This window comes from Brachyhypopomus gauderio, chromosome 2, assembly GCF_052324685.1.
Source record: "Brachyhypopomus gauderio isolate BG-103 chromosome 2, BGAUD_0.2, whole genome shotgun sequence".
In the NCBI taxonomy this organism is placed as follows: domain Eukaryota; kingdom Metazoa; phylum Chordata; class Actinopteri; order Gymnotiformes; family Hypopomidae; genus Brachyhypopomus; species Brachyhypopomus gauderio.
In genome coordinates, this window is record NC_135212.1 from 37097475 (window position 1) to 37123286 (window position 25812).

General features: G+C 43.3%; 1 protein-coding gene across 6 annotated transcripts in view; it reads right to left on the reverse strand.

Annotated features, from left to right (window-relative positions):
• Nucleotides 1–25812, reverse strand: part of unc13c (unc-13 homolog C (C. elegans)) — a 188622-nt gene that overhangs the window by 90513 nt on the left and 72297 nt on the right. For all 6 annotated transcript variants that reach the window (XR_013127095.1, XM_076995311.1, XM_076995309.1 and 3 more), the window contains exons 13-18: nucleotides 21272–21425; nucleotides 21043–21111; nucleotides 18615–18704; nucleotides 15789–15917; nucleotides 4622–4755; nucleotides 312–397 (exon numbers count right to left, since the gene is read on the reverse strand). Coding sequence is in view for 5 of the 6 variants with exons in the window: in XM_076995311.1 (XP_076851426.1) it covers nucleotides 312–397; nucleotides 4622–4755; nucleotides 15789–15917; nucleotides 18615–18704; nucleotides 21043–21111; nucleotides 21272–21425 (662 nt within the window). In the remaining variant the exon portion in view is untranslated. The remainder of the gene's footprint in view (nucleotides 1–311; nucleotides 398–4621; nucleotides 4756–15788; nucleotides 15918–18614; nucleotides 18705–21042; nucleotides 21112–21271; nucleotides 21426–25812) is intronic.

The following is a 25812-nucleotide window of genomic DNA, read 5'->3' on the forward strand; positions in this document are numbered from 1 at the left end:
AGGACTGGGAATCACCTAATCTAGAACCCAGCTGAAAAACCTTATTCAGAACCCATCTGAAACACCTCATTCAGAACCCAGAGAACCCAACTGAAACCTGAATAAGCACCATGGGAAGAGACTGAACCTTTAGCTGACAGAATAACATACATGCAGCACGCACACACACACACACGCACGCACGCACGCACGCACGCACGCACGCACGCACGCACTCACTCACTCACTCACTCACTCACTCACTCACTCACTCACTCACTCACTCACTCACTCACTCACTCACTCACTCACTCACTCACTCACTCACTCACCTTCCATGGCATACTTCATGTCCATGGCAAACAGACTCCACATGATTTCCGCGCTGGTTCTCCCCATGTTCAGCTCTTGTGGGAACCTGCAAATCCATCACATCAGATACTGAAAAATCACAAATGCCAGTATTACCTCCCCATGTTAGCTCAGATCACACCGAAAACCCCTCCTATGACACAGATAACGAACACGGTATTAACACACCAGTGTTATAGTACTCTGCAAACCCCACCTCACTAGATGAACTGGTCATGTCATCTTAAGAGTGTGTGTGGCTCAGTGGCCATGTTTACGACACTGCCAGGGGCCATGTTTACGACGTGTGCGAGTGCGTGAGTGTAGGACTGAAACGTCATTGATGTGTGTTCATCCACATGTGTGAGTGTGTAGGTGTGTAGGTAGGGCTGAAGTAGGGCTGGGTATCGATTCAAATTCCAAGAATCGATCCGATTCCGATTCTGAAGATTAAGAATCGATTTATTTCGATTTAATCCGATTTAATCGATTCGATCCGATTCGATCCAATTCGGGGTTTAGTGTTATTAAAAATGTATTTATTTGAGCTGTTTCCTGACTATGTACAGAAGCAACATGTTAAAACTAGTATTATATCAATATTAATCAGCAAATAGTTACTGGTAGTTGGTAGTTACTGATGGCTGGAAGACTGGTGAAAAGGGTAATCATAAATCTACCTTCAAGAAAGGTAATCCAGGACAATAAACAGAGGACATCTTTGAGGTGTCTATATCTGCAACAGTGGACTCCTACTGGGACACTAACCAGTGCATTATTATTATGATTGAAATAATTAAGAAGTCACCCAAAAGCTGTTGCTACCAAATGCATTTTTATTTTAAAAGTGCTCACACTTAATAAACTGAAAGTATAAAATGTAAACGTGTATTTTTCTTTAAAGTGAGATTATAAGAACAGAACTCTCACGTTACGGTCCCCGACCCCTCCCTGTTGGGCGTGTGTTAACGTTGTCTGCGTCTACTCGTCTGCGTCTGTGTATCTCCGTGGGTGCGGGTGCGTCTTGTGATAATCCTCACCTGTGGCTCGTCTCGTCATCACGTGGGGTTTGTGTGGTTTGTCTACTTAATGTGCGTTTGCGCAGCGTCCTGTGCTCGTCGTTTAGTCACACATGTAAACGTGTTTTATGTGCGCTGTCTGTGCTTCGGTAAATGTAATAAACGTAACGATTTGGAAAGTGCAAAGGATTCTGTCTCAACCATTGCCTTGCGCCCAACGTTACAAGAGCATTTTTAACTTTTTTAAACTGTAAAAACACTGGGTAAACTGTCAGTGACATGGACTAACTGTAAATAGTCACTGACACTGGATAAACTGTCCTTCTGTTTTTAGATTTCCGATTTGACTATCGTCGTTACCGTCACTGTCCGACGCCAAGTCGTTTTACAGTTAGTTAGACCGAGCACGCCTGCGTGAATTCAGTGACGAGGCGGGGGTAAACGTTCACAAAAAAATCGATCTTTGGACGTACGAATCGATTATCAGATCATCATATGCGAATCGATTCTGAATCGGAAAATCGATTTTTTCAACACAGGCCTAGGCTGAAGTGTCAGTGATGTGGATTCATCCAGGTGTGTGTATGTTTGTATATACCCCTGAGGGTAGACTGGCTGTGTTTAAGGCTCTGCTCAATTAGACATTTGTCTCATATATTTCCACTCATGCCCAGAACTCATGGGGTCTTTCAATTATCTTTGGCCTCCATGTGGAGGAAGTGTAGGGTTGTAGGGATGTGGTTGTGCAGGGTTCTTGCAGGTTTCAGTGAGTTAAATTTAAGACTTTTTAAGACCTTTTAAGACCATTCTCAGTGAAATTTAAGACCAACACAACATATTACCACAAACAATCCAATGATCCCAGAAACTCTTAAAACATTTTATTTTGATTAATTTAGTTACAGGATTACATTAATTCAATATTAAAACAATCAAAATAGTAACACTCAACCCAAGCAACCTTACCAACACAACACTAGCATATCTACATACAACCTCACCCTACATATCTCTGAGTTCTTCCTTTTCAGTACCAATCTCAGCATTTGACTTGGAAAGGAGCTGAGCCATCTTGGATCCAGCCTTGCCCTCAGCTTCTTCTGCAAGAGAATTTGCCACTCTAGCAAGACAAGTGGATACGTCTTCCAAGCTTTTCTTCCTTTTCTTAAGGTCCTCTAAAGACTGCTCAGTCAGCTTTCTTTTCTGGCTCTGGGATTCCTTTTCTTTCCTGATTCATTCCTGATCCAGAAAGAGTCAGTATTTTGACCGTGCTGCACCCACAGATGCTAAGAGTTCCTTGGTGAGGGGAACCTGTGACACCTCCATGCATTGTGACAGTCACATATGAGTCTGTGTGTGCCAGTTGTGTCCTCTTGCATGTTTTCTGCCTCCACCTCTTTGTTGGAAAATAAGAAATAAAAAGATAGACGTACACCATCAAATTAAATAATCATACACACATTATACATTTAACAACATGTAGACTCAGCCTATCTTCAAGTATGTCTAAGGCATGGTTTGACCAAAATCCTCACACCCTGCAGCTGATAAAATTTATTAAATGTTACATTTTGGTTAAATTACTGAAATAAATGAAATTATAAAATTAACTAATTAAATAAAGGCTCAGAATTTTATTTCCCCAGGCCATCTGTATCTTAAAACACACAAAACTTTTTTAACCCCCTACCTTCTTTTCTATTTATTATCCCGATGAAACCAACTTACTTTGTCTAGCCATGCTGAATATGAATTTGAATGTTAACATTGAAAACGTTGGGACACACTACCTGTTTTTACCCTATGCCCACTAAAAGGCAATACATCAGTACAATGTAAATAAAACCATCTGCAATCCATGAAACAGAGCATGGGACAGTGGAACATGTTTCAAAACATGACATAACCCATCTACAGGGCATAGTTGTTTTTTTTTTACATTTTACATGATTTAACACAGTAAATATATTTTTATTTCCTCTAGCTGGGATTTAGCATGCATTGAAACATTTCTCTAACTCAATGCCATGGACAGTACATGGTTCTGAGATGTTTTTGTATTGTAGCCTAATTGTATAAAATGGTTAACACATTGAAAAGAAGACTGTGGAGCATAAGTAAGGATCACTTACTTTGATAAGTTTTGGTAGATCCTGCGCTGTTTCATGGCCCATGAAATGAGAGCCCATGTACCTCGATTGCACATATCCATTGCTCCAGAACCGAACATGAAGATCCAGCTGTTTGGATTTTGTGGTTGAATTAAAGCTTTCATCGAACATTAACACATACGGCCCGGTAAGAGCGTATCAACTCTCTCTTGATGAAGTCTGCCAAGCCAAATCTAGCTATATATGCGATTTGTTTAGTCCACACGAAAACTTTTTCGCGATATTCGAACCAGGGAACATTGCCGTCACTCTATCCTAATGTAGCCCGAATATCATTAGCCGAAGCACTAGTGATACTGCGGTGGAGTCCGGCGGGACCCGGCACTGACGATAGCGAAAACGGCGGGGATGAGGCACAAAATTGTGTGAAGGCTTTTCGTGACAAGGGCCGTTTCCTGCCTGCGGTTATTATGGGTTTTGTAGTTTAATTAATTAACACGTACCAACACCTGTAGCCCCGCACAAACACAGACAACACAGAACTGACTTCCGGACGTTTCGATTAAACTACACTTTTCTAAAATTAACTAAGGTAAAATTTTAAGACCTGACTAAATTAAATTTAAGACCTTGGATGAAAATCTGGCTGTTTTTTAAGTCTTTTAAGGCCTTAAATTTAAAGTTTTGAATTTCAGACATTTTAAGACTTTTTAAGACCACGCGGGAACCCTGTTGTGGGTGTAGGGGTGTGTATGTAGGGATGTGGATGTGTGTGTGTGTGTGTGTGTGTGTGTGTGTGTGTGTGTGTGTGTGTGAGGGTGTGAGTGTGTGTGTATAGGTGTGGGTGTGTGTAAGGGTGTGGGTGTGTGTACACACTGGGGTGTTTATGTGCTTCCTGTATGTCACTAATGACACCCCTCTGCAGAATATTACTGGTAACAATACCTTGTTTCTATAGCAACACGTATTCATTGGTGTGAAAAAAGAACATCAACTGTGCTCACTCTCTCCCTTCACCCTCTCACTCCTTCACTCACTCCCCTCTACCCTCTCACTCCTTCTTTCTCACTCCACTTCTCTCTCACACTCATCTCCTTTCTCACTTCTCCTCATGTGTTTTGTGTGTGTGTGTGTGTGTGTGTGTGTGCGTGCAATACATACTGGTTGAGAACGGGAGAGTAGGCTGTCCGGTCCTCATCAATAACAGACACCATCAGTGTAATGAGTTTGGGCCAGAAGTCCAGATTCTTTATGGAGGGACCCTGTTCTTCACGGGGAAGATCTTGTTTTTTGGTCTGGGAGAGGGAGAGGGAGAGGGAGAGGGAGAGAGAGAGAGAGAGAGAGAGAGAGAGAGAGAGAGAGAGAGAGAGAGAGAGAGAGAGAAAGAGAAAATCTTCAACGCTTGCCATACCCCCATCCTTTATTCCTCAGTCAGAAATATTCAGCACAGCTGCCAGATTTGAACAGGGTCCCCCAGCTCAATTTTGATTAATATCTAGGAACCCTGATTCTTCTTGTCTCACACCTCATAGTGTCTACTGAGTAGGGTTGGGCACCCATACACACACACACACACGCACGCACACAGGAGGACTCATTCATTCATTTACACAGGGTCAGAACCACTACTGGTCCAGATTTGGTCCACACTCTCCTCTTTAGGATCGCCACCCATAATGCACTGGTTAAGTCTGTATAATGCACTGGTTGGTCCTGTCTTCCAGTAGTACTATAACCTACTGTTGGTTTGGTTAGGGGGAGAAGTAGATGTACAGACGTGCCGCAAACATGACGGTACCTGCAACCTCAGCAGCAGCCCTGTTCAAGTGGAGAGCAAGACCTAAAATGACCTTTTAAAATGACTGGGACTTAGTGCCATGGAGGAGGAGTTGGGGTTCATCACTGGAACGGACTGAGATCAGCATTCTCCAGGATCACTGCTCCAGGATCACTGCCCCAGGATCACTGCCCCAACGTCACTGCCCCAACATCACTGCTCTAGGATCAGCTCTGTGTTTACTACCCAAGAGCACAATAACCTTCACATGGTTTACCGTAGCTGTGATTCCAACATCTATGTAGCAGCGCCACAAACACAAGCTGCTCGTGCTGCTGTAATGGGGATTGTGCAGTGCCGGTACACACAGCCCTGATCTTGGCTTTGTCTCCTATAGGAAATCTAGTGGTTAAAAGCAGCAGTCCAAAGGCAGGCCCAGCCTGAGGCTTTGGAAAATGGGCTCATGTTATGATAAATCCATTCGTTTTAGGAAGCTCTGTGAAGAGAGTGTGAAAGCATAGCATATTAGAGCTATTATCTGCTCCTGGAATCTACCATCTTGTTCAACTTAGTTCCAAACAGCTGGCATTTTTATTAATGTCTTGAAGCCCTACACTATCCAGACCACCCTTACACTGAAGGACTCAGCATTCACACCAGCCTGAGTGGGTTTAGTTAACACTATTCACAGGCCTTTGTGCCGTGAGTAAATGGCAGAATGTCTAGTACACACACACACACACACACACACACACACACACACACACACACACACACACACACACACACAGAGCAGCTTCTTTAAGTGTGGTCTTCAGTTTCATCTACATGACTAATGTTCTGACAAGTCTGAGAATGGAATGGGAAAGGAGTGCTCTCCATGGTCCTGAAACAGTACTGTCATAGGAAATATGGCCGTGAACACTGCATATACAAATAATGCTTGTGCGAATTGTTTCCTGGACTTGAGTTAATGAGATCATAATGAGATCATGTTCACCTACAGACAAGATGGCCTAATTTATTGGGCCCAGTGCACTGGGGTCTATGTAAAGAAAGAGCCACAGAATAGAACACAAAACTGTAGCTGCCAGCAAGTCACATTCCTCCTGCCTTATCTAAATTGCTTTACTGATCCACACAAAGGCAGTCAGAGACACACACACACACACACATACACACACACACACACACACACACACACAAAACTGTCTATGCGCTTGAGATTTATAGTCTCTGCTGCAGAGACTAAAATTATTTCTGCACCATGCTGGTATTGCGAAGATCTGTCACCATGAGAGCTGGAACTCTTCATCCATCCATGTGTGTGGACATGTAGCTGAGCATGTGCTGCTGCTCTGATGAATAGAAAATCATCTTTCAGAGTCAGTCCATTGGCGATGAAATAATCCGTTCAATTATTTACACATGTTCAATTGAACATCTGCCTCTGTGGGTCAAAAGGATCTACCACTACCTGGTACTGGGTGTGTAATTAGTTTGTTTTGACATATGTTTGATTTAACAGCTATTTCAGTGGACTGCACAGTAGTTATCAAGGGAAGTTACTATGAACATTGTAAGCAACAGTACAGCCACGGGCGTTCAAACACAACCACATCAGCAATCACTCACTGCCGTGTCACTCACACTCAGCCTGCCATAAATACTGGCCTGTTAAAAAGTCCTAAAACTAATGACAGTGAACAACAGGCTGTGAAATGTGGTGAGATGCATCATGCCACTGAAAACCTTGCAACACTGGGCTTGTGTTTCAGATCAGACTTCCAGGGTTCTGAATCTGGCACTTTTCAGTCACATACACGAGAAAGAAATACTGTACACTATACATTATATATCCCAATGTATACAAACAACAATACTGTACAATATAAATTATATATCCCAATGTATACAAACAACAATACTGTACACTATACCTTATATACAATGTATATGAACAACTGACGATTGCACCTAAATGAGCTCACTGAACATCGCATCCCTTAAACAATAGGTACTGTGTTACTGAGTTGTCCACCCCAGGTTTTCTGGGAAGGCTTTTGTATGATTTTGGAGTGTGTCTGTGAAGATTTGCGACTGCTCAGTCTAAAGAACTTTTCTGAGGTCAGGCAGGTCTGTTGGGCTGGCACTGGACAATCAACATTCCAGTTAATCCCAAAGGTGCTCTGTGGGGTTGAGGTCAAGGCTCTGTGTCCTGTCCCCTCTACACCAGATTCATCAAAGCATGTCTACAGATGCCAGGGGCACAGGGGTGCAGTCATGTTGGAAGAGCACATGGCCTTCCATAAAGTGATGCTACAAAGTTTTAAGCACATCATTTTCTAAAATATAGGGAGTTTTTCCTGGCTTGCTCATTAGCGATCTGGACCCATGGGCTTGTAAAGCTGCTTTTTGACAACATGTGTTGTAAAAAGCGCTATATAAATAAAGATTCCTTGCTTAAAATGTCTTTGTATGCTGTAACATCAACTCTACCTTTAACAGGAATGAAGGGACCCTCCCCTCTTCTCTCTCTCCTCTTCCCCCTCTCCTCCCATCTCCACCCCCCCCACCCCTCTCCTTTGCTACTCACCTCCCCTCCCCAGCCCTCCTTCCCCTCCTTATGGCACTCCCCTGCAGCACCAGTGCATGCTGGGAGGGAGTGTTCCCCTGGGACCTACAAACCCCAGATTCGTCCATCATGGTGCCAGTGAGGCGTGATTGGTCACTCCAGAGAACCTTTCTCACAGAGTCCAGCATGCCACAGTTGCTCCATTGTGCCTCCATTTCAACAGTAAATGATAACACTGTTGGTCAGGGCAGATCTAACAGGGCACAGAGTTCATGAAGTGACACGTGGAAGAATGGACCTCCCATGAGTCTTCTGCATTAGAGTCACTAAGCCTTTCTCTAGGGCTCTAGCAGCGCTGGCGTTCGGCCACATGCATGTCATACGCCGTTAGCAGCGAGTGTGGCTCAAACAACTGAAGTCCATATTAGGAGAGTCCACAGGCGATTGGCCGTAGAGTGCAGCTAGGCTGCTACTCCTCTTTAGTCCACTACTGTACTGTCTGCTCCAAACAGTTGGCAAAGCCTAATTTAATTAACAATTATTAAATTATTTAACGAGGGCAGTGGAAACAGCCGACCAGTCTCATCACCTGATTCTGATAGGCATAATTAGATGTTATTATTTATTCAGTGTTTTGATTTCCGGTTATCAGACTTTGGTGATATATGATGATATGGTGAGTGTGTGGGTGTGTTTGTGTGTTCACACACACACACAGAGCTCATGGTCCTTAGGCATGTTTCTCATGTCCTTGAAGGTTTTGTGTGTGTGTGTGTGTGTGTGTGTGTGTGTGTGTGTGTGTTAAATATGAGAAGTGAGGAGAATTCAAAAGGCTTATTAATAAATGCAATGACAGCACTGTCACTACAAAATGCAAACTGTGTGTATGTATGTGTGTGTGTGCATGTGTATGTGTGTGTGTGTGTGTGTGTGTGTGTAGGTGAATGAAACCGCAAAATCTGAGTGTTTTATATTACAGATGCATATTTAGGTTATGAATATGAATGGCCAACTGGCATATGAAAGGACTCAGATAGAGAGAGATAGAGACAGAGATGAGATTTGGATTTGCTTTCACAAGTGGGAAGAATCATTGAACTGAAAATAGTTTTTTTTTTGTGTGTTTGGTTTTCACTAGAATGGGTAATGAACACATATATACAATTATTAAGACCCATTCATCTTGTCTAAGATTATATAGTTTAGGAATGCAGTCATCTGGAACACCCCCCATGCCCCCCTTACAGCTGCAGGATGGGCTTTTCCAATCGTCTGTCTGGTCCCCTTTCCTTTCTTCCCTGAGACCAGACGATGGCATGAGTCCTATTTTCGGTGTGTCTGTGCCTAAAATCAACTCCTGCTCCATCAGCAGTGAGGTGGAGAAAGGCTGGGGAGATTTCCCCTGTGGTGCCCCCAACCTTGAGGAATGCTCTCTCTCACTCCCTCTCCTTCTCTCTATCTCCCCTCTCTCTGTCGGTCTCTCACACACACACAGATACACAAATACAGAGAGATACACACATGCTTTATTTACTACTTTATTTTTTCAATCTCTCTTCCCATCCCTCAATCTCTTTTGCCCTCCACTATTGAGAAGAAACCATGTGCCCCTTGATTCTCTCTGTTCATCTGTTTTACCTGTTTATAAATTCAGAGTTGATCCCATGTCTTCACCTTCACCTAATCATGCGCTTTCTCCTCTTCTCTCTCTCTATCTCTCTTTCTATTCAGCTGGATCCAGAACATTTCTTTCTCTGCACTTCCTGCACCCCCTGAGGTCTGTCCTTCACTAACAGGACTGGCTTGTCAGAGAGAGTCATCTCCTTGCGCAGGGTTAGCCAGAGCTCTGACCCTGACTCAGACCTTTACCCTGACCCTAACCCTGACCCAGTGTCTAAAATACCAAACTCCTATCTTTGCTAATTCATTTAAAAACATGAATCATTTAACACAGAGGCTCAGCATTATAGAAAAATGAATCAGGCACAACTTGATTTGCAGCCCCAAAGGCTCAAATGATATTATAAGAGGGGTTAGAAACAACAAACACAAACCAGTCACACCACAGCGAAGTCACTCGCATACCAGTCACACCAGAGAAGATGTTGACATACCAGTCACACCAGAGAAGACACTCACATACCAGTCACACCAGAGAAGATGTTCACATACCAGTCACACTACAGAGAAAACACTCAAATACCAGTCACACCAGAGAAGATGCTCACATACCATTCACACCACAGAGAAGATACTCACATAACAGTCACGCCACAGAGAAGACACTCACATACCAGTCACACCAGAGAAGATGCTCACATATCAGTCACACCACAGAGAAGACGCACACATAACAGTCACACCACAGAGAAGACACTCACATACCAGTCACACCAGAGAAGATGCTCACATACCAGTTACACCACAGAGAAGACACTCACATATCAGTCACACCAGAGAAGACGCTCAAATAATAGTCACACCACAGAAGACACTCACATACCAGTTACACCACAGAGAAGACGCTCACATACCAGTCACATCAGAGAAGATGCTCACATACCAGTTACACCACAGAGAAGACACTCACATACCAGTCACACCAGAGAAGACACTCACATACCAGTCACACCAGAGAAGATGCTCACATACCAGGCACACTACAGAGAAGACGCTCACATACCAGTCACACCACAGAGAAGATGCTCACATACCACAATTGTGTTTGCTGACAAACATTCTCTGATATCACAGTCATTCTCTAACTCTAACGAATTTTAGCTCGATCATTTGTTGTGCTACAGAATGACCCAATGTCCTCCCACACACAGATGCAGCACACCAGCCCAAACACCAGGATTGGTTGATCATTTGATTGGTTTCTCATTTGTCTTTGCTTGGTCATTAGTTATTGCTTGGCTCTTGGACATGTTTTGGGTAGGGGTGTTTAGTACAGGGGAGGGTGTTCAGTCCAGGGGAGGAGTGTTTAGTACAGGGAAGGGGTGTTTAGTACAGGGTGTTTCGGAGGCACTCTGGTGACCTCCTGCAGCTGAATATGTTCTAGCTAATAGAAAAGAACTGTGCTCTCTAATGTGGTATTTGCTGGAGGTTGTCATAGGAACTGCCTCCATGTGGTACTGGCTGGAAGGCGTGGTGAGTACCACCTCAGAGCTGAGAGCTCCCTGTAAACTTTCTGATTGGTGTACAGCAGCTGATCGCTGCTGATTGCCATGGTAATTAGAGAGCGCCTCCCTTTTTTACTGAAGCTGCCTAAATTCTGTGAACCTCCCAGGATGTTTGAAGGACGGGGTGAGCACAGGTGAGGATGAAGAGTTGCGTATGGACGACATGTCCATAGTCATGACATCAGTGGTGAAGCAGCAGACAGGACAAGCACGGAGTTCAAGAGTGAGGGTTAAAGGTCACATCCCACCAGTTACCAGCCTCTCATTATTCATGTATCTTGGAAGCACATATGAAACATGCCACTGCATAATAGTGAAACCAACACACACACACACACACACACACACACACACACACACACACACACACACACACACACAGGCCACTGCATAACAGTGAAACCAATATATTGCACACATACACACACATGCACACACAGGCCACTGCATAACAGTGAAACCAATATTTAACACACACAGGTCACTGGGGATCCACTGGGATTCCTGCCACTTATTTCCTTTCTCCTTCTCCTCTCTGATTTATGGTCAACTGTACAAATCAGGCAGAAAAATTAAACAGAGGAAAACACACTCCTGTCAGTAGAGGGTTTTCCATCCACCGAGTTTTTGCGCATTTTGAAAATGCGCATGAAAAAAGCTGGATGGAAAAAGTCCAAAATTCGAAAAAAGCCCCAAATATCGCAAAAAGATTTTTACGCTAGGAGGAGGTGGAAAAGTTAGACTATCGCATCGCCAAAATTCGGAAAAACTGGATGGAAAAGGGTTTTTCGCATAAACGATGACGTATCATGCCTCAAGTCATGTGGTTCTGTACATGATCGCGATGTAAAGATGGCAAATTCATACAAAAACAGTTCTGGAGAGAGCAAAAATTGAATTTAACTTCTCCATGTATAGAAAAGAAAAATAAAAAAAATTTTAAAAACCTCAACGTGCAAAAATGCGTAACTGCCAGATGGACGTAAAACCGCTATTGTTTGGCGTCCTCTCACGTGATCTAAAGTTTATTCGCATAACTGTAATGAATGGAAACAAGGCTTAATTCGCATTTTTTTCTGCCGAAACTTGGAAATTGCGCATTATTTTTTCGAAAGGTTTGGAAGGAAACCCGGAGTAACGTAGAGTAAAGAGAGGAAAACACAGTCCTGTCAGTGAATGATGTGGAGTAATGTAATAAACATATGAGCTCAACATCACTGCTGTCCATCACCATCCATCACCATAGTATCAAAGCTCCACTGGTCTGGGACTGTTTCTTTACCGCAATAGGACATGTCAGTACACACACTCTGGCGTTCACCCCTCCCCCCTGCCCCCTCTCTCTCCCCCCACCCCTTTCCCTCTCTCTCTCCCCCCGTCTCCCTGTCTCTCTGCCTCTATCTCTTTCTCTCCCTCCCTCTCCCCCCTCCCTCTTTCTTTAGAAGCAGATCTGATTATCACATTTTGAATAGTCAGCTTCCATTACATTAGCACTATATTTGTATCTGCAGTATCTGTCCTAATATAATAATGCTCAATCCAAACTCAAAAGACAGGGAGAGAGATGGAGAGAGAGAGAGACAGAGAAATGTGGAGAGAGAGGGAGATAGATGGAGAGAGAGACAGAGAAAGAGATGAAGATAGGGAGAAATATGGAGAGATGGACAGAGGGAGAGAAGAGCAGAAGAGACAGAAACAGAACTGAATGCTTTGAAATCATCTGACTTGGTAATTCCTCTGTTAGGGTAAGTGGTCATGACAGAACTGTGATTTTAAAGTAAAGGTTCAGGGTGATTTTCTTCTATTATAAAAATTCAGCTTGTAGAAGCCTGAAGCTGACTGTGTGTCTGCAGGGGCCCGGCAGGCCTGTCATTCCAGTGAGAGATGTGGAGCTTCCCTCTCTCTCCTATCTCCCCTCTCTCCCATCTCCTCTCTTCTCTTCCCTCTGTCTCCCCTCTTCCCTCTCTCTCCTATCTCACCTCTCCCGTCTCTCTCCTATCACCCCTCTCTCTCCTATCTCCCCTCTCTCCCATCTCCTCTCTTCTCTCCCCTCTTTCTCCTCTCTCCCCTCTTCCCTCTCTCTCCTATCTCCCCTCTCTTTCTCTTTCCTCTCCTCTCTCCTCTCTCCAGGGGCAGAATCGCGGAACACTGAGCTCTGCTGAGTGTGCCAGACAAAGAATGAATGGAGCAGGTGCAGCATGGGGAGTCCCGGGACGGAAGGATTAGGCTCTGATTGGTTGTCTCCTCTTGCTTCCTCAAAGGGATGAATCCACACTGGGTTCTGTGGGAAGATGGGTCACGTCTGGGTGGATCAGAGATAGCCATGCCACTGACTCCAAATGCTAATAGATCCGTTGAGGGTAGATGAGCCTCTCTGCTCAGTTTTGACCCTGCAGTATTTTTATTTATTTATTTATTTTTCTTGCATAGAGTGTGATTATTTTGTGACTTTATTTGAATGAAGATGAAGATACACCTGTTTCATAATACCAGGAAACAGAGTCCCTATCCCCTCATACACAGTGTAGCTCACGTCACATCAGCTCATCATATCAAGTACAGCTGGATGATGTATAAATATTTTCTGCTTATGGAACTACACAGAACAATAGTGTCCCAGGAGATTATTGCTAGAATGTTGCCATGGCAAATGAAAGAAAAACAGCTAAGAGGATAAACAAACAAAACACGAAGACTGCAGGTTTGTGAGACCAGATGAAGTCATTTGATGTACTGAACAATAAAGTGGGGTGTGCACACCTGTGTCTGTGCCAGGGCTGTAGGTCAAAGGTCAACGTTTAAAGCAATATGTCATGCTGTGAACTGTAGATGAAATGGCTCTCAAAGAAATCAGAAACCCACCTATACATCAGTAAAACAACCACACCCACCTCCCTCCATCCTACACACCCACATCCACACTCACTTCCCCCATATTTACACACCCACACTTACACCTACACCCACAACCACCTCCCCTATATTTACACAACCACACCTACATCCACTCACACCTACACTGACACACACCCACACCCACTTCCCCCCACCCTTCACACCTACACCCTACACACCCTCCCCTACCCTACACATCTACACCCACACCTACACCCTACACACCTACACCCATACCTACCTCCCCATCCTACACAGCTACACCCACACCTTCACCCCACAGACCCACCTCCCCCCACCCTTCACACACTTCTAATATACATGATGTATATTAGAACTGATACAACTCACACAACACACACACACACACACACACACACACACACACACACACACACACCTCTACTCCACTGTGCACTAGGGTTGCAACGGTATGAGATTTTCACGGTATGATAACCATCTCAGAAAATACCATGGTATCACGGTTATCACGGTATCACAGTTTGTTACATATATTATTAAAAGATACACTGACCCTTAAATAAATTACAATGAACTATTTATTGTAGAAACCCTGAACTATTTTATACAAAATGTATCCTTTAAAAAAAATAAGCTGTACACCTGTTTATATAAATATTGAAAAAATTAGAGAAACCTAAATCATGGATTTCAGTAGGCCTACAATTATTTAAGTTTAAATTATTTAATATCTGATAAACTCAGCCTGGGTCAGTGTCTGATAAACAACTGTTGTAAATGTCCGTTTTACTGCCAAGTTGGAATATAACCAGATACTGCAGAAAGAAAATGAACGCATGTAAATTAATGCCGTTGCGACTCCGCACACCTCACGCGAACCTCCGCGAACGGCGGAAGCGTTCATACTTGCCGCGTCACATTCATTGCAGTGTTCGAAACGATATGTGGTAGTATAAAGAAACACACCTCAAAAACAGGGGAATGAACATTTACCTGACGAATTTTAATGTTGCTTTGTGTTTCAATTTTGAATAGTGCTGGAATTTAGGCTAAAGTACTTGAAAATGCTTGAAATTATAACTACTTCGTTGCACAACAAATAGCCATCTGAATGAACAGTTCTTTTGTGTTACGTTAACAAATACAAACTCTTGTAATTCCAGGACGAAACATGAGAGAACGTGAAAACTTTAAGATTGGGTGTTTTGAAAATAAACAACCATTAAATAATGTGAATAAAAAGCGAATTATTTCGAATCATTTTGAGTATATGTATAAATATTTAACTTAATTACATTTAACATGCTGGGAAATATTGAAATGGACCTTGAAAGTGACATACAAGTGCTTGAATTTCAACTTGTAAAGGTGTATGAACCCGGGAAAACATGACTTTGTTCATTGCGCTGAGGCACGGCACGCGCGAAGTTACAAAATTCAAGATGTGCATGGGCGGAGCCACCGTGATTATGTCATTTTCGCTGCAGATTTTAGTTTAGCCGTTTTTTTACATAAAAAAATGTAAGTCTGATGCACTTTCTGCCATTCTCACCGATGTGTGCGGAGCTGAACCGGAGCGGAGTTGCGCATGCGCGGGTCAGTTTCTCCGCTGGCTTGCTTTTTACCGGTAATAAGCAAACGCACACGGTATGATAACTGTGCATTTTAATACCGTGGTATACCGTGAAACCGGTTACTGCTGCAACCCTAGTGTGTACACATTACACACATTCAAACACTGCATGACAAAAAAGCTGGGCAGGCCAGCAAGACCTCTGTTCCTGTACCTGTTCCAGTACAAACTCTGGGTCAGTACCTGGTCCAGTATGAACTCTGGGCTGATATCTGGTGCAGTAGGATCTCTGGCCCTGTACCTGGTCCAGTACAACCTCTGGGTTGAGAGTTGGTGAGTACCTGGTCCAGTAGCTGGTTGTAGAGCTCATGGCAGTTGTCAAAGATGTATCTGTATGTGGAGTCCAGGCAGGCCCTCACGCAGTCCTTCACCACCATGCTGGCTCTTGGGGGGCTCTGTAGTTCCTGCACCTGATAGAGACAGTCCACCACAAAACATGGTCACACTCCAGGATGGCTCGGCAGTCTGTCTGTCAGTAATCACTCTGGTTTTGTACTTGGTTTTGTATATTTGTGTATTTGTTCTCTATATCAAAGCTGTCAACCTTTGATACACTGAAGCAAGGACTAGCAATAGAAAAGTACGTAAGTAAATAAGCCTCTTTTCCTTAATGTAGAGATATTCAACTCCAGCTCTTAAGTCCAGTCCTGGATTTCATAAAACATAGAAATTTAATTATATCCCCTGAGGTCCTGTTGCTACAGATATTCCACTCTCACAGTCAGGTTCATGGGCTATAAAGTCCAGCACTATAAGTCCAGCAGCAGATGCTGGATCTGAGATCAGAGCTGAATGCATCTGCCAAATCTATAGATATACTTTATCTGTCAAATGAACAATTTTGTATATTTTCTTAAACATATTACATAAGCAAAATGTTTAAAAATATCTACACTTCTTCATCTACACTGTTTGGATGGCATAAAATGTGTGGAGAATCAGGTCTATGTTTCACTACATAGAGTCTGGCATTGTGATAGTACATGTGTGTGGGAGAGTGAGGGCATATTCACAGGTTCTAAATGACTGAAAATTACTCAACAACTCCAGGTCTGGTCAATGCAGTCTCGGTGGGTACAACAGCACAAGGGCTTTTGGGCTCCTGGCTGGGGCTAACAGCTTGCTTGCCACCTTGTCCTGATGTAGGTGTTTGCCTGACATGCAGTTCAAACTGATTTGTAAACCTGTCGGCACCAGAACACCGTGGCTTTACATATGCTTACTGGAGATTGGAAGCGTTATTATATAATCCTCATATTACTAAGGGGTAGGCAGAGGGAGACAGTGAAGCTAAACACACATGAGGTGCAGTCTGCTGAGATTATTCCTCAAACACACATGAGGTGCAGTCTGCTGGGATTACTCCTCAAACACACATGGGGTGCAGTCTGCTGGGATTACTCCTCAAACACACATGGGGTGCAGTCTGCTGGGATTACTCCTCAAACACATGTGAGGTGCAGTCTGCTGGGATTACTCCTCAAACACACATGAGGTGCAGTCTGCTGGGATTACTCCTCAAACACATGTGAGGTGCAGTCTGCTGAGATTACTCATTGGTCCTAATCCTCAAACCAGGGCAGAGCAGTATGCAACATGTTAATGATAACATTTACTAATGTTATCTCATCTTTTCTTGATGATTTAAACTTCTGTAAGACATCCTTAGCAATATTTATTTCATGCTGCCAAATGAGACATTAGTCTTCCAGAACTAATGAAAACAGATTCAATACACAGACACACACACCCACATACATGCATGCAGAGGAGATGCTGTATACATCATTATACTTTCTCCATGTGCAGTGAAGCACAATATATCCAAAACAAGTTTTCCTATTCACTGATGCATCTGGACAAAGGGGCTAGTTCAAACCTTGCCCCTGGACACAGCTCATCTGTATCACATCCTAAGATACAGTCAATCTATAACATAGCTGGTCCACAGGACAAATACACCGGACACACAGAGGCAGGATCCAAAGCTACTGAAGACCCTAAACCTAACCCTAACCCTACCCCTAACCTAACCCTACCCCTAATCCTTACTTAAAGAATACATTCAGTCAAAGAACATGCTCAGTTAAAAGACAAGTTCAGTTAAAGGACATGTTCAGTTAAAGAACACATTCTGTTAAAGGACACGTTTACTTAAAGGACATGTTCAGTTAAAGGACACGTTTACTTAAAGGACACGTTCAGTTAAAGAACACGTTTACTTAAAGGACACATTCAGTTAAAGAACACACTTTGATTTGAACAGCAGAGGCACTCTAGGCTTCAGTTTCTCACTCTCTCAAGGACACAGCAGCAGTCTGGGGATTTGGAAACGTAACAGCGACAGCCCTGGAGTGCCAGGACCACCAGGGACAAACCTGGAGCCCAGTGGAGATCAGGGATCCATTAGCCACTAAACCACCACCGAGCACACTGCTGGTCCATCGTGCGGCCACGCAGGGAGTGAGTCACGCTTTAATAAACCAACATCAAGCACAAGCTCTTTAAAACACAAATGAGTCTAAAGAGTGAGTCTAACATGTTAAAGTGAGCTGTGTCAAAGGGAGTTTATGTTTGCTCCCTCAACTGTGTGTGTGAGAGAGTGTCCGTTTGTCTGTGTGTGTCTGGCTGGCCAGCCAATGATGCAATGTCATATGCTGACAATGCAGAAGAGACAACCTGAATAAATCTTGGCATTGATGAGAATGCCTAAATTAAGCAATTGTCATTTAAGATGGATCATGTGTGTGTATTTGTCTGTGTGTGTATGTGTGAAAGAGAGAGAGAGTGCATGTGTATGTGTGTTTGTGAGAGAGAGAGTGCATGTGTGTGTGAGAGAGTGCATGTGTATATGTGTGTGTGTGTGTGAGAGAGAAAGAGAGAGAGAGTGCATGTGTATAAATATGTGTGTTTGTGTGTGTGTGTGTGTGTGTGTGTGTGTGTGTGTGAGAGAGAGAGAGAGAGAGAGAGACAGAGAGAGAGAGAGTGCATGTGTATATGTGTTTGTGTGTGTGTGTGTGTGTGTGTGAGTGAGAGAGAGAGAGAGAGAGAGAGAGAGAGAGAGAGAGAGAGAGCGCATGTTTGTGTGTACGTGTGTTTATACATGCCTTCATCCTGAAGAATGTGATGCTTGTCAATAGGTCCACTGTAGATTTGAGGTCCTGAAGTCTCTCCGGGTTTCCAGCAGGGAAATTGTCCTGTGATTAAACGTAACAGATGAGGACAGACAGATCTGACTCTCTCTCACCCACAGATCTGTCTCTCTCTCTTTCACCCACACATACACAACAGATGGGGGCAGACAGACCAGTCTCTCTCATCTACAGATCTGTCTCTCTCTCTCACCCACACATACACAACAGATGATAGACAGGTCTGTCTCTCTCCCCCGTCTCACCCATACATCTATCTCTCCCCCTTTCTCTCTCTCACACACACACACACACATTTCTTATGCAGTACAAATTATATCTCTGTACGCTCGATCCAACTTCAGGGCCAGTTTAATTCAGTGGAAATGGAATTGAACTAAGTGGGAACACGACTGATTAGAAAGTGGAGTGATGGATGCTACTTCAGTTCTAACACTACACTATAAATGTCAGCACCAGAATTATTCATTCATTTAAACGTAACAATGGTATGAAATGCATGAATGTCTATTCTATGGTAAGCATGTCTATGTAGTTATATATAAATCTAAAAACCTAAATTAATACAAATTAAGTTACTATATTTATGTCAAGGTTAGAGCAATTGAATTAAGGATGGGACAATTGAGTCAAAGCAATTTTGAGTTAACTTAATTATCAGACATCACAGCCCTGTCTAAATGGGACTCCATGGCAACAGGTAGCAGGGACCACAGGCTGGCTTCACTTGACTCAAGATTACAGCATCAAACACACTAACCTGGTCTTTATTTAAACACCAAACATAAGGCCCTGGTCTTAAGATAAACACAAAGCCCTGGTACTGTGAGCAGAGCAATTCTCAGATTGCAGGCAGAGTGATTCTAGGAGATCAGGAACTGTCTGCAAGTGTAGTAACCTTTGACCTATAATGAAGATCAATAGTAGTAACTGATGAGAATCCTAGAAGCTATGGTGAGGATTCTAGAACCTATGGTGAGGATTCTAGAGGTTATGGTGAGGACTCTTGAAGATATGGATGGAATTTAGAAGACATGACATGTTTCCGAACAAATCCCAGGTTGAAATTCCTGACCCAGTTGTGATTGCAGTTGGTTAATTAAAATCCATCTCTTGGACTCATGGACTAGATAAAAAGAGAGCACCTTACCAAATGAAATAACATTACTGTGTCATTGATAGACACCACAAGCTAACTGCTATGTTTCCTGAGTTGATAACTTACATACAATTTACAGACACCATTAATTAGCAACATTATCATCATCAACTCAAAAAAAATCAATGTGCATATCTGCTCACTACTAGTACAAGGGAGGATAAGAGTGCAGTATCAGGAACTAAACCGGCTTTGACAGGAGTGTCCAGGCCATCCCAACCACGTCCGTCCGAGGGTCAGGGAGACGCAGCTCACTCAGGATTAGAATCTTGTGGTGAGGAGCTGTCTGAAGGGCCACAGCAGGAGAGGCTGATCTGAATTGCATTACCGTCAGAAGCCATTGCAGCGAAACAGACATGTGAAGGGAAGGTGATTCTCCCTGGCAGCCTGCCAAGTGCGTGCATTAATCTGTGCACCTGTGTGTGTGTGTGTATGTGAGTGTGTGTGTGAGAGAGAGAGAGAGAGAGAGAGAGAGAGAGAGAGAGAGAGAGAGAGCACATGGGTGAGGTGTGTGTGTGTGTGTGTGTGTGTGTGTGTGTGTGTGTGTGTGTGTGTGTGTGTGTGTGTGTGAGCATGTGTGGGGGTGTGTTCCTGCCTACCTGCCACTATGTTGTCAGTACTGAGACTCATTCAGGGTCAGGTGCCTTATATAACTGACGTCTGTCCCCATTGCACTAGCGAACACGCCCCATGCTGCACGACTCCCAGACATAACACAGCTACTATTAAAAACAAAACACGCTTGTGTTCCTTTAGCAACACTGCACCAGCATTGTGCTGGAGATGAAGGAAGCTGGAATGGAAGCTCTGCTATCACAAACACAGCATCAGTTATCGCACAACACCAAGGCGGGTACGGGGGAACCAATCAGGTATCGCAAAGGACAAAGGCAGGGCAACCAATCAGAACAAGGGCTGGTTCACACTGCAGGAACACACACCACATGAACACACATGGCATGAACACACATGGCATACACACACACCGCATGCACACAGATGGCATCAACACACCTTGTTGTTGTTTCAAAACTTAGAGCTTATATTTTGTCAGCAACTGAAATGTTTTGTAAATTCTATATGTAAATGCAGAGTTTGTCATTTAATTAAATATTTTTCCATTCACCATGTGAATAATAAAACCTAAACCATGCCATTGTTATCGTTTGTTGTTATTGTTACTTGTGGTTATTGTGCTGTTTATTTCTCTGATTCATTTCTTACCCGATACTTGGACAGATCAATCCTCAGAGAGTTATGCAACTGGTCCAGGAGTTTCACAAACTTCTCCCTCTGTGGAAAACAAGCCACATCACACATGATCATTAATCCAGAGGCACACAATACAGTCCTTATTTAAAGTATAAAAATATATGTAATTTTTTTTCCATCCATCCATCCATCCATCCATCCATCCATCCATCCATCCATCCCATTGAAAGCATAAACTGACCCCAAAGTTTGATGCAGCAAATCGGTCAGAGGCGGAGATGTTGGTGTTGGCGGTGGTGGTGTGGGCGAAGTAGGCGTTAATGTTGGCCAGGAGGTTGCTCATCACGGCAGGGACACCAGGACACATGTACTTAGAGGACAGGCAGGAGAAATGGCTGCAATAGAGCGAAAGCAGAAAAGTGATGAGCAGAAGAGTGATGAGCAGAAGAGTGATGAGGTTGAAGAGTGATGAGGTTGAAGAGTGATGAGGTGAAGAGTGATGAGCAGAAGAGTGGTGAAGTAAGGAGTCATGAAGGGAAGAGTGATGAGGTTGAAGAGTGATGAGGTGTAGAGTGATGAGGTGAAGAGTGATATGAAGATGACTGATGAGGAGAACAGTGATGAACAGAAGAGTGATGAGGTAAAGTGGAACCTCAAGGAACCATTTCAAATATGCAGCATCTCCTGTGAGCTAAGAGATATGGTCGAGTAGGTTGCTGTATGGACTCCTTCATGGCTGAAATGCAACACCCCCCCCCCCCCCCAACCTCTGTGGAAACCTGCTGCTGGACAGAGGAGGCTCATTAGACAGGTTGAGAGAGGAAGACAAAGAGAAATGAGCAGGAGGAAGAAATGGGAGGAGATAGAGAGAGAGAGAGATGAGGGGTAGGAGATGTGGGTGGGCAGAGATAGAGAGATGAGGGGTAGGAGGTGTGGGGAGAGCAGACAGGTCTCCCTGAGTGAAGACACTGTCGGCAGAACTCACACAGCACCCAGAGCAGGGGTTTTGCAAAGAAATTACAGCTCACGGTCATTCTGTAATTTTACAGGGAATTACAGCTCACTAGCTTCATAACCTTTCTTTTGGATGTACTAAAGAAAATGCCCCAACACAAACACACATACACACACACAGCTCGATGCCTAAAAGAAGAAAATGAAGAGCATTAAAACCCAAATGAATGCTCTTCATCTGTTTGCATGCTCCCCACTGCACCTGCGTCACATTTAAAACACTCTGGAGCAACTCCCACATCCCACCAATCACACCCAGCTCTGCACCAATCAAACCCCTCTCTACACCAGTCAAAGAGACAGAGACAGAGAGACAGGGGTGTTCAGGAGATAGAGACATGGGGGTGTTCAGGAGATAGAGAGATAGGGGTGTTCAGGAGGTAGAGAGATAGGGGTGTTCAGGAGATAGAGAAAGGGGTTTTCAGGAGATAGAGAGACAGGGGTGTTCAGGCAGTACAGTGAGGCTTTCACCCTGACTGACACAAGCAAGCAAACTGAAGGAGGCTGCAGAGACCAAACACATGTTCAAAGAGTTTAAATGAAACCAGGAACAGAGCCATTCACAAGTTTAACACTGGAACAGTTAAGAATTACACACACACACACACACACACACACACACACACACACACACACACACACACACACACACACACACACACACACACAGACAAAGCTTTAGACTATAAAGGGTGCACATTTATTGCAGAGCAAATATCTGGTGTGATGAGAGAGTGTAACCCAGTAAATAAGAGCCACTCCTGGCCAATCACAAAGGCCTGAGACTGCAGTCAGTCTCATTATCCACATCCACTACCCACTCCAAGAGTGATTAATAAAGATGGAGCAGGAGAGGAGAGAGACGCTCAGGGTTCAGAGGTAGGAGAAACAGGCAGGAGAGAAAAAGAGAGAGATCACTGAAGATATGGAGTGAGATTAGTGTCTTTACATTTACATTTACGGCATTTGGCAGACGCCCTTATCCAGAGCGACTTACATTTTTTAAATCTCATTTTTATACAAGTGAGCAATTGAGGGTTAAGGGCCTTGCTCAGGGGCACCTCAGTCATGGCCTCTGGTCTGGGAATTGAACCCACAACCCTCTGGTCACAAGACCAGTTCCCTAACCACCAGGCCATGACTGCCCCCTTTAATACAAGAATGCAAAGATAAGGTTAAATCGAGCAAGTCAGACACACTGAGCACTGAAAATCAAGAAAACCAAGCAAAAGCACTGACAGCGAGAGCAGAGCAACTCACTTCACTATTTTCAGAGCACATTTCAGTGTTTTGCTCGCTTCTAAAATTTCTGCTCGCTTCATGATTACAAGAGGAAATACATCACAGATCAAGGCTTGGTAGATGATTACCTGAACCATCAATTGCATTGTTTTTTTTAAACAATTAGCCATCATGGTTAGCTAAATTTGTGTCAAAACACTGCATAAACCTACATCTAGCTAGTTACCTACATTGTGATAGCTATGGTGAAACTTCAACCTGAACTAAGAGAAACTACATATCAGCATCATTTCATTTTGATAAAGTGTAGTCTGCTAGCTGTAACATTAGCTAGCTAGTAGCTACTTAAGGTAAATTAGACACCTAGCTACATAACGATCCTAGGTGTATGCATCGACCGTAAAACCTACCTGAAATTAGCAAAACATCTGAAACAAAGTTTAAGATGAGGCTTCACTGTAGCTATGGCTACATATGTAACTAACTAGATATAGAATAATGCAGTGTGTTTTTGTTTTGGAAATTAGAACCTAAGCTACATTAGCTATCTGTAACTTCATCTGTAACTTCAAGACTCACAATGAAGTCGAAATTTGGAATGCTGACTTTTAATCAACACAAAAATTTAACATTTCTTTGGCTTTGGGTGGAAAATGTTTTTTTCTGTGGCACTTTAGCTAACCATGACGTCTAATTGTTTAAAAAACTCATCTCATCTCACGCATCTCATGCATGCGTAAGATTGGCAGCTGTACGTGGGCAGCGTCTGTTGTAAGATTTATCTAAAATTACTTTAAATTACACTCATGCGTATTCCAAATCAGGTTTCTGGTTCAAATTGGGTCGTGACATGCCCACTTGCAGTTGCAATCGATGGTTCAGGTAATCATCTACCAAGCCTTGATCTGTGATGTATTTCCTCTTTGAATCATGAAGCAAGCAGAAATTTTAGAAGCGAGCAAAACACTGAAATGTGCCCTGAAAACAGTGAAGTGAGCGCACTTAACAATAAATTTTTCTGCTCTTGCTGTCAGTGCTCATGGTTGGTTTTTGCTTGGTTTTGCGTGCTCAGTGTGTCTGACTTGCTCGTTTTAACCTTATCATTGCACTTTCATATTAGTAATCTCACAAACTGTAAAATGCCTTACAGACTGCAGTTTGAGAAGAGCTTTTGAAAAATGCTCTCAGGAATCTTCACTTTGCATTTTCACATTGGTGGGGGTGCTGATATTGATACCATATACAGTATATGTGTTCTATATTTCTATCACTCATATATGTGGTATACCTCATATACGAGTTATACCACATATATGAGCTATACCACATAAATGAGGTAAACCACATTTACGAGTCATAGAAATATAGAAATATTTCCTACATGAGCTCCACTTAATCATGTCTACTTAATCCAGTCTGAATATTTTGTCTATGATGTCAAGATCCTGCATTATTCATGCATGTGTAAACATTAAATTACCGTACTTTCCAGACTATAAGGCACACCTAAAAGCCAAAGATTTTCCAAGAAATCAGATGTGCACCTTATACAGTGGAGAAAATAAGTATTTAGTCAGTCACCAATTGTGCAAGTTCTCCCACTTAAAAAGATGAGAGAGGCCGGTAATTGACATCATAGGTAGACCTCAACTATGAGAGACAAAATGTGAAAAAAAAATTGAGAAAACCATTTGGTCTGACTTTTAAAGAATTTATTTGCAAATAATGGTGGAAAATAAGTATTTGGTCGATAACAAAAGTTCATCTCAATACTTTGTTGTATATCCTCTGTTGGCAATGACAGAGGTCAAACGTTTTCTGTAAGTCTTCACAAGGTTGGCACACACTGTTGCTGGTATGTTGGCCCATTCCTCCATGCAGATCTCCTCTAGAGCAGTGATGTTTTGGGGCTGTCGGTGGGCAACACGGGCTTTTAACTCCCTCCAAAGGTTTTCGATGGGGTTGAGATCGGGAGACTGGCTAGGCCACTCCAGGACTTTGAAATGTTTCTTACGAAGCCACTCCTTTGTTGCCCTGGCAGTGTGCTTGGGATCATTGTCATGCTGAAAGACCCAGCCACGTTTCATCTTCATTGCCCTTGCTGAGGGAAGGAGGTTTGCACCCAAAATCTCACAATACATGGCCCCATCCATTCTTTCATGTACATGGACCAGTCGTCCTGGTCCCTTTGCAGAGAAACAGCCATAAAGCATGATGTTGCCACCCCCATGCTTCACAGTTGTTATGGTGTTCTTTGGATGCAACTCAGCATTCACTGTCCTCCAAACACGACGAGTTGTGTTTTTACCAAATAGTTCTACTTTGGTTTCATCTGACCATATGACATTCTCCCAATACTCTTCTGGAACATCCAAATGCTCTCTAGCAAACTTCAGACGTGCCTGGATATGAACTGGCTTAAGCAGGGGGACACGTCTGGCACTGCAAGATCTGAGTCCCTGGCGTCGTAGTGTGTTGCTGATGGTAGCCTTTGTAACGTTGGTCCCAGCTTTCTGCAGGTCATTC